This window comes from Brassica oleracea, chromosome C3 (assembly GCF_000695525.1).
Source record: "Brassica oleracea var. oleracea cultivar TO1000 chromosome C3, BOL, whole genome shotgun sequence".
Lineage (NCBI taxonomy): Eukaryota > Viridiplantae > Streptophyta > Magnoliopsida > Brassicales > Brassicaceae > Brassica > Brassica oleracea.
The window spans coordinates 19293869-19303491 of NC_027750.1; the positions used below are offsets into that span (position 1 = coordinate 19293869).

The window sequence follows — 9623 nt, forward strand, 5'->3', positions numbered from 1 at the left end:
CGGTGTTAAAGAGTTTAGTAGTATTTTTCTCTCGATCAAAAAAAAGAAAAGTAGTATTTTTCTCTCGATCAAAAAAAGAAAAGTAGTATTTTTCTCTCGATCAAAAAAAAGAAAAATAGTATTTTTCTCTAGACTAATAAATTGGTGGTTTATACAAATGGTTTAATATATGTTTTGTTTAATGCCTGAATTTCATTTGAATATTAAGAAGATATAAAATTCTCATGGAAGGTGTGACATAAAATGGGATACTAAGGGGATGTATTCAATCTGATTTATTTTTTAATGAGTTTTAGATGAATTGATAAATTTAATATGATTTTTCTTAAATTAATTTAGAATCTTACTTAAAACTATGAAATTTGACTTAAAAAAAAAAAACTCCATCCAATCATTCTGAAATCAGTAGAAAATTTTTAAAACTCACGACTTAAAATATTTTCAATAACAATTGATTCAGAAGTATTTTATAAAATATCAAATCCAATAATACTAAATTTTAATGAAATTTTAAAATTTCTGTTTAAATAACAGTAGATTAATTATTTGAATATAAATAATTTCAAACTCTCTATCTAATATGTCTCCCTAAATAAATAGATAGGGGGGGTTGATTATTTTTTTGGTTGTTGCTAGAGCGTCTGCTTTGATTTTAATATATGTTTATAACTTTATCAAAGCGTGACCCTTTTTTCAACGAGTTATTGACACTTTTTGTTGTTGCTGTTCAAAAAACAAATATTTACCCAAAATGATATTAGAAAAAGATTAGACATGTGACTGATACTAACAATGATTAAGCTATAAGAAGGGCCACCACATTGAAGAATATATAAAAGTGATATCAAATCAATTGCTTTAATTATGTGCGAGCTAAGAAAAATTGGATTTCACAGGACTGTTGTTGCCCAAATCATTATCCTTTCTCTCTAAGGTCTCGATTCGTACGGCTGATGATAAAGCAGTAACACTATGCTGTATAAGCTATATGCTGCAGAAACTGTATGTTTTTATTAAAGTTTTTAATAAACTAATTGGTAGAGCAGAAACATATACAATTTTAAAATTACCACAAAAGTTAATATATAATATATTTATTTTGAAATAATATATATTAATAATATATTTGTTATTAAAAATAATAAATCTTATTTAATTATATAAATTAAATTTTAAATGTGAATTATTATTATCTTAAAAAATTTAAAATTTATTTAAAAATATAAAATTTATTCAAAACAAATAAATTATATATAAATTATCATTATTTATTTATTAGTAGAGCAGTAAATGATTCATATATAATATTATCATAAAAATTAATATATGATATATAATTTACTTATTTCTAAATAATATAGATGTTTTTGTTTTATAATATGTAATGTATAAATATATATTATGTTATGTTTTGTTATTAAAAATAATGAATGATATGTGTAATTATTTAAACTATATTATATTTTAAGTGTGAAATATTAATGTTCTTTTAAAAAAGTTAAAAATATTTAATTGCAACTTTTTTTAAAAAAAGCAAATTATGTTTTTTATTATAAACATATTTTTTATAATATTAAATAAAAATAAATTAATTATATATAATTTTTAAATTTTTTTATATATTCTAAATGCAAATGCTCTACCAAAAGCTCCAAATGAGAGCATTGAGCAAAGAGCATTTGGATAGCATTAGTATCTTGTAAATGCTTTTCTAAATGCTTCTCTGATAAATATTGATTGGATAATGACGAGCATAATGATTATGCTAATGCTTTACCAATCAAGCCCTAACTTAAGTGAGTTTATTGTTATTAGGGCATCCATATTGATTTTTTTTCTAAAGTTTTCAAAATATGAACATAAATTATGTTGATAACTAATTTTTTTTTCAAAAATTTGAGAAGTATTTTAATCAACTAATAATATAATTTGTCAAGACTGCAGTTAAAACTTTTGATAAAAATAGCTTTAGAAAATGTATTTAATTGAGAGTTTAAAATGATTTATATTAAAATAATAAATATCTTGCTATTTAAATATAAATTTAAAAGTTGAATTTAAAATTCATTGTTATTAAATTTGACATTTCATTAAATACGTTGAAATCGATTGTCATTGAAAATATACAAAGTTGTGGGGTTTTAAAGTTATAAGTGATTTTAAGAAGTTTGAATGAAGTTTTTAATTTTTAAAAAAATTTAAATCTGATGATTTTAAATTAAAATTTAGAGTGGTTTAACTAAAAAAAATCATATTAAACTCTCCTATTTGTATGAAATCATTAAACTCTCCTATTTGTATAAAATCAACTGTTTTTAACAGAAATCCACTTTTAAATTTGTGCTTTAAGTTTAAGCCTTCCAAAAGCACTGGCCGGCACTGAGTACTATAACTATAAAAAAACAGTTGTCGAATCTTTCAACATTTCTTCAAATTATTTCCATTAAGAATTATACATAATAATGTAAATAAAACACTAATTAAATCCAGTTATCATAATTAAAAGTGTAAATGTATGTATATATTCGCATAAGACCATATATAAAGGTCTCAGTCAAGTTTCTTTCAAGTCCTACGCAATCTCACTCGTTCAATTTCCACGAATCTCTGCGAAAAATCTGAAGTTTACAGAATCGGTCGCCTTCGTCAATCGGATTACCACTCTATCTCCGATCTCGAAGCATAATCTCAAAAATCAATGCGCTTCGTATCGCGATTTTGTTAAAATATTGCGAGACTCCTCCCGAATCGGCGATGCCTTTGACTAGATCGAAGAGTCTCCCATCAACGGATGCGATAGCGGAGAACGGTGGATCCGATCGGCAGAATCTATCATCGGGGAGATCGGTCGCCGGGATCCTCCACAAGTGGACCAACTACGGGAAAGGGTGGAGATCCAGGTGGTTCCTCCTCCGCGACGGAATCTTGTCTTACTCCAAGATCCGCCGGCCGGAGAATGTGAATCTGCTGTCTCCTTCCGACGATGTGAGGCTAATCGGAGATAATTCTACTGATCGTTTATCGAGGATGTATAGCTGTAGTGGCCGTGGCCGCAGGAAACACCACAAAACCATCGGCATTGTTCATCTCAAGGTATACGCATTCACGGTTTCTCCCAATTCAAATCTTGATTTGTTGATTTTCTGGGGATTTGAATAGAGCAAATAACTTGTTGATAATCCGAGATGCGATCCAAATTAAACTCCAAATTCAAACCCAATTCGGTCTATAAATAAACCAAATAAAATAAAATAAGATCAGAATTAGTTTGTTGCTGAAATGAATATTCAGTTATTCAAATACTCAATTTCATGTTTTTTTTTTTTAATTTGGTAATTTGGCTATATATTGTTTAAGTTTATATATTGTTTGTTAAATTTTATTTATTTGGATTCGAGTTTAGGTAACATTGGGTATTTAGTGAGTATTTTAAATAAAAAATACCGAAGAAAAAACCGAACAGAGTACCTGAATGCCCATCTCTATAGTTGTGTTTGTTAGTGAAACAGACTAGAACTTCAAAATGTGATAATCTGACACAAATATTATCGTCTTCTTCTTCTTCTTCATCACTCCTTTGCTTTGTACTTCTGTGGTTTGTCTTTATGCATTTCAATTCTTATTTCCGTTATCTGCTTAAGAGAGCCTGCTTTGGTTTTTATAAAAGCTTTTTTGAAGTTACTGCTTATCTGTAGTGGGCCACAACCAACATGTTTTATCTGGTGTCGAAGTTCAGAAGTTCACTGCAGAAGAACCAAATTACCAAAATACAAAAACTCTTTTGTTTTACTGGTGCTACTACAAATCTAGTACTGCAGCAGGACTAGGGTCCCCATTCGTTGAACACCATTAACTCTTTTGCATAATTTCCATCCGTTAAAGTTTGGTTTCCATCGTAGAAAAACGCAACAAGTGTAGATATGTGTCATCTTTCGTCACATTACTAAAAATCTATCTATCTTTGTTCGCTTGCTACCTTATCTTTAGCCCAATAACTGATGTGTATGGTACATTCCATGGATAATTAGGTATGACTAGTCGGTAGTAAAAAAAAATGAAATGCGACTGTGTGTGAACTTCATACCCACCTCTTGGGTATTTCCCTTTTTTTGTTAACTTGTCTGAGTTATTTTTGCATAATCCAAAACTTAAAATCTTATCCAGAGATACGCGTTAAGTTTTCTTTTTACAGGTAATCAGATTCTTGTCTGCTTATTTTTATAGTTTCGATACAACTTTCTGGACTGAGGTCTAGAGCCTTTAGAGATGAATATCATTACATTCTTTTATTTTCCAGCAGGTTTCATCTTACCGGGAAAGCAAATCTGATAACAAAAAGTTTTATATATTTACGGCAAACAAGACTCTTCATTTGAGGACTGATTCAAGGAGTGATAGAGCAGCATGGTTACAAGCTTTAGCATCTACCAGACGTATCTTACCTCTTCAGTCAATTAGCGGGGATTTTTCCTTCGTATCACCAACGGATTTATCCATATCTACTGAGAGGCTAAAGAAACGGTTGCGTGAAAACGGAATAAACGAGAATCTCGTAAAAGAGTGTGAAGAGATCGTGGATTCAGCGTTCTCCGAAGTTCAAGAACAAATTAAACTTCTCCACGAAGAACGTACAAAGTTACTTGATGCACTCAAGCAACTAGAGGTAAAATGCTGGATACTTGATTTTCCTTTATGATTGTTTTGGTTTGGTTGAGTTGTTCAATGTTAGTCTTGCACATTGTTCCCCTTCACTAAATACCATACTATTTAACATCCTTTACGGCACATTTGCATTGGTCACACCTGAGCATATCCACAAACCATGCTAAGTGCATCTTTGTCATGTATTTTGCTGTTTGAAAAGTTATTTGAATGTTAGGTTTACATTCTCTCATCGCCCTTCATCAGGATATGTTTTCCACTGAGTTGATAATTTCTGAACTTCATAAATCTATGCCAAGTATCATGTATCATGTATCAAAAACTTTATGGTCATGTGATGATATCTGTGAATCTTGGAAAGATCTCCCACTGCCTTTCAAAATTTAGTAAAGATGCTTTATTTCACATGTATACGGTTATATCCATGCTGGCAATTCTGAAGTCGGAGTTTCTTTGTTTACAGATGGCTAACCTTGAAGCTGAAGCCTCAGGGATCCATGAAAGTGTCTACCAGTTACCAAATCATAACTATTCCAGCTTAAGAAGTGGAAAATATAGTGGTACACACCCTGCTGCTTAATTGCCTTTCTGTTCTCTAAGATCTCTTTAACCACATAATATAATAGTAATGTTTGTTACGATAATCTGCTTCCTTAGTGCTCCCTTCTTCAGCAATTCTAGAGGTTCTTGTATTGTGTTGTTTTGCTTGACATTGTTTAGTTTCTAGAATGCAGTACAAGTGCTTCATCTGATGTGTTTGAGGATATCTCCGAGGAAGATGAGCCTTCCTTCCATGACACTATTGAGTGTTTTAGCGAACCTGATGCTGGTTCCGAGAACATGCATTTCAAAAGACGAACAAGGCTTCCTGATCCAGCAGAGAAAGAGAAAGGTGTTAGTCTCTGGTCTATGATTAAGGACAACGTTGGAAAGGATCTCTCACGAGTTTGTCTTCCTGTTTATTTCAATGAACCAATATCATCTCTACAAAAGTGTTTCGAAGACTTGGAGTACTCTTACCTCTTGGACCAAGCATATGAATACGGAAAATCCGTAAGTGATTTAAAAAAAAAAACACTTTGAAATATGTAGAATATTTTACTTATTGTTACGTGTTATTTACTTCCTTCTGGAAATGCAAACGTTTTCTCTACTCTAGACTTGAGTACATCCCTTTGAATCTTCTTGAGTTGACCTCTCAGCTTGTTAGATTAACAATGTTGTTCATCATCAGGGGAACAGTCTCCTTAGAGCCTTGTATGTTGCTGCGTTTGCGGTCTCTGGTTATGCTTCCACTGAAGGCCGGCACTGTAAACCTTTCAACCCCTTGCTGGGAGAAACTTATGAAGCCGACTTTCCAGAAAAAGGAATTCGTTTCTTCTCTGAAAAGGTAATCTCACACACTCTTTCTTAAAATGAATTTTATGAGATGAACATAAATGGTCAACACACACACAATGGTGATTCGTCTAGGAGCATCTCTTTGTACTCTAAACATGTTAATTTTCATGTAATTAACACTCAGAATTGAAACATATGGAGAAAAGAATACATGGAATCTTTTCCTAAGACGTTTGTTATTGTGCTCTCATAATAGGTCAGCCACCATCCAACAGTTATCGCCTGCCATTGCGAAGGTAAAGGGTGGAAGTTCTGGGGAGACACAAACCTGAGGTCGAAGTTTTGGGGGAGATCGATTCAACTTGAACCCGTTGGAGTCTTGACACTTGAGTTTGATGATGGAGAGACTTTCCAGTGGAGCAAAGTGTGTATAAACATAAACCACAAACCTCTTTTCCTTTTTCCACATTTTATTTCTCACAGTGAGATTGATAGTAACTATATGCGTATCTTTGTTCTTAGGTAACAACAACTATATACAATATCCTACTTGGTAAACTGTACTGTGACCACCATGGGACAATGCAAATCCGTGGGAACCGCCAATATTCTTCTACGCTCAAGTTCAAGGAGCAATCGATTCTCGATAGAAACCCCCACCAGGTTAATGGTTTTGTAGAAGATGTAACTGGGAAAAAAGCTGCAACGATATTTGGTAAATGGAATGATAGCCTTCACTATGTTTCTGGTGATGCCTTTAACAAAGCAAGTGCCTCGTTGCTGTGGAAATCGACAAAGCCACCACCTAATGTGACTAGATACAACTTAACATCATTCGCAATTACTCTAAATGAATTGACACCTGGTTTGGAGGTATGTTACAGCGTGCTGCTTTCGGTGTTATTTATGAACTTGGTCTTTAAATTTTTGTTGTGCTAAAATTTAGTTTCATTTGGGTTTAAGGAGAAGCTACCACCGACAGATTCTAGGCTCCGACCAGATCAACGGCACCTGGAGAAGGGTGAATATGAGAAGGCAAATGAGGAGAAACAGAGATTAGAGAGAAGACAAAGAATGGTATAATGAGTATCTCCACATTGATTCTCTGGTCGTTGGACTCGTGATTCTTTCTCCTCTTGAGCCTTTTTATTGCTGTTTTGATTATGCAGTCACGGAAGATTCAGGAAAGCGGGTGGCGGCCGAGATGGTTCGAGCCACAAGGAGAGAGTGAAAGCTACAAATATACAGGCGGTTATTGGGAAGCACGAAATGAGAGGAGATGGGATGATTGCCCTAACATATTTGGAGAGTTCACCGAGGAGATTGCAGATTGTGCTTAAGCTGAGGTATTAAGATGTATTCAAACTTCTTATGTTCTTCTATTGTTGATATTTGTTGAAATGATAGATTCTAATTCACTCAAAACAGTTTGTGAATCTAATTATAACTAGTGATACATTTGGGATCTAATATTGTTTTGGTTCAGGGCTAAGGAGGCGTTCTTCCGTGCACCAGAGATGGTCTCTATTCGGTAATGGACAGAGCTCTCTTTCTGTTTTTCTAAACTCAGGAGATGGAATGAGGCAAATGAAAAATGGTTTCTTTTTTTTTTTTTGGTAATGGTGTTTGTTATATCTTGGAGAGTGTCCTGAAAGAAAGAGTTTCTTTTTAAGAAAAAAGAGTTTATAGAAGAAACTCACTGTAAAGGTCAGTGGGAAAAATGAGTGTTGGTTCCAACATTTGGGCAAATATTCGTCTTGATCTATTTGTATTTAGTTCAATACAAAGGGATTGATTGAAATAACCCATGGTCACTCAAAATTAAGGAATTTACTTTGCATTGTTTGGTTAGGTAGATCGGACCGGACCATGTTCTTGGATTCAAGGATATATGATATTTTACCATTAAAAATTTAATGAATAAACTGAAAACGTTTAAATATCAAGGGTACGAATAATGACTAGAGAACGGCGAGGAATAATGCATTTCCTAACGTTTCTAAAAAATATTATCATTCACAAGGAATGATTTTTTTCTTTTCATACCCTACCATTTTTTTATTTGTAGAAAAATAAAGAACAAAACTATTCTTTGTTAAATTTAAGGTGAAACAACCATTCCTTTTCATTTCTGCAATTTTATTCTGTTACGTTCCTTTCCTATTTATTCTTCTTATTTCCAGAATGGTCATTAGTCGAACCCTAAAATTTCACAGTTGTGGATGAATAATTAGACAAATAATTTTTTTTTGTTTTAAACTCAAATATCTAATAAGTTAATATTAAAATTTCATTATTATGAAAAACATGAATACATTTGAGGGCAATTTTCTCAAATAGCTTTTAAAAATTTTTTGTCACAAAAATAATGCTCAATAAGAAAAATGACCAAAATATCTATTTTTTATTTTAAAATTTTTAATATTTTTTTTTTAATTTGAAATCCTATTCCGGAAACCGCATTCATGAACAATCCAATTATCATGAAAAAAATAAATAAATATATATATATATATATAATATTCAGATAATAGTATATTTAGATCGGTAGAATTGGTTAATATCTATTTATTAAAATAATAATTAATTGGACTAATGATTTATGCTAAAATCATGGAAGAAATGACAAAATCACTTCTCAAATAATAGTATAGACCACTAACACACACATAGGTATTAATTAATTTAACAAAATAAATATTTATAAATCTAACATTAATATCCACAGAAGAAATAATTTCTCACAAAAATCATAAGCTTATCTAATTAAAGAAAACTAACAATAAATGTTAATATTACATACTCGTTCTTCATTACTAATTATATTGGATTAATGATTTTCATATCCATATCTATCTTTTTTTGAAACACTTTTTTTTTTTTTGAAACACCATATCCATATCTATCTATCTTATTAAAAGAGGAGTACAAATAAGAAATAACACTCAGTTTTGCTACTTATTTACAGTAAAATATCACTGGATTAATTAAGTAGCAAAAAACTCTAATATTCTTGTTCTATATATATAATAAGCAATTTTTAAATAAATAAAGTTAAAAAAAAAACAATTTTTTTTTATGTTTTCGAATTATACTTTTTCAAATTCAAACTTTTTTATAATTTTTTTTTGAATTTTTTTCAAAAAGTATTTTTGAAATTATTTTTTTAATTCTTTTATATTTTTAAGTATTTATTTATATATTTATTAAAATCATAAATTTCACATTCCAAAAATCCTACCCCACTCCTCAACTCTAAACCCTATGTCTAGATTAGTTAACCCTAGGGTTATAATGTTTTTTTACCCTTCATTAAAAATGAGGATAAAAGTGATTAGTGTAAACATGAAAATGGTATTTTGAATGTGGTATTTTTGATAATTTTCCTTAATTAATTAACCTACCTTTTAGTATTTTTGTGTTTCGTGTTTTATTAATGCATTTTCTTAAAATAAAGTACAACAAATTATGTACGGTTGGTTTAAGAAATACTTCTTATAATCAAGCTAAACAATAAATTAATACTTCCAAAAAATTGTAACAAGATTTCCAATATTACGGGTTGGTTTTTTTTTGGTATATTTACTATGTCGGAAAAGACACAAGTAAGTGGTATAAAT

General features: G+C 30.9%; 1 protein-coding gene across 5 annotated transcripts; it reads left to right on the plus strand.

Annotated features, from left to right (window-relative positions):
- Positions 1-2551: 2551 nt before the first annotated feature.
- Positions 2552-7834, plus strand: LOC106335890 (oxysterol-binding protein-related protein 2B). Of its 5 annotated transcripts, XM_013774555.1 has the most exons (11): positions 2552-3093; positions 4298-4663; positions 5126-5222; positions 5397-5554; positions 5656-5715; positions 5897-6052; positions 6260-6427; positions 6526-6876; positions 6967-7080; positions 7173-7349; positions 7490-7834. In XM_013774555.1, exons 1-10 carry the CDS (start codon positions 2755-2757, stop codon positions 7341-7343), a joined length of 1980 nt encoding a protein of 659 aa, XP_013630009.1. In that variant the 5' UTR covers positions 2552-2754; the 3' UTR covers positions 7344-7349; positions 7490-7834. The 5 variants fall into 5 exon arrangements, with proteins under 5 accessions (XP_013630009.1, XP_013630007.1, XP_013630008.1 ...); XM_013774553.1 differs by having other exon boundaries at positions 2553-3093; positions 5390-5715; XM_013774554.1 differs by having other exon boundaries at positions 2553-3093; positions 4301-4663; positions 5390-5715; positions 7490-7832.
- Positions 7835-9623: the final 1789 nt, after the last annotated feature.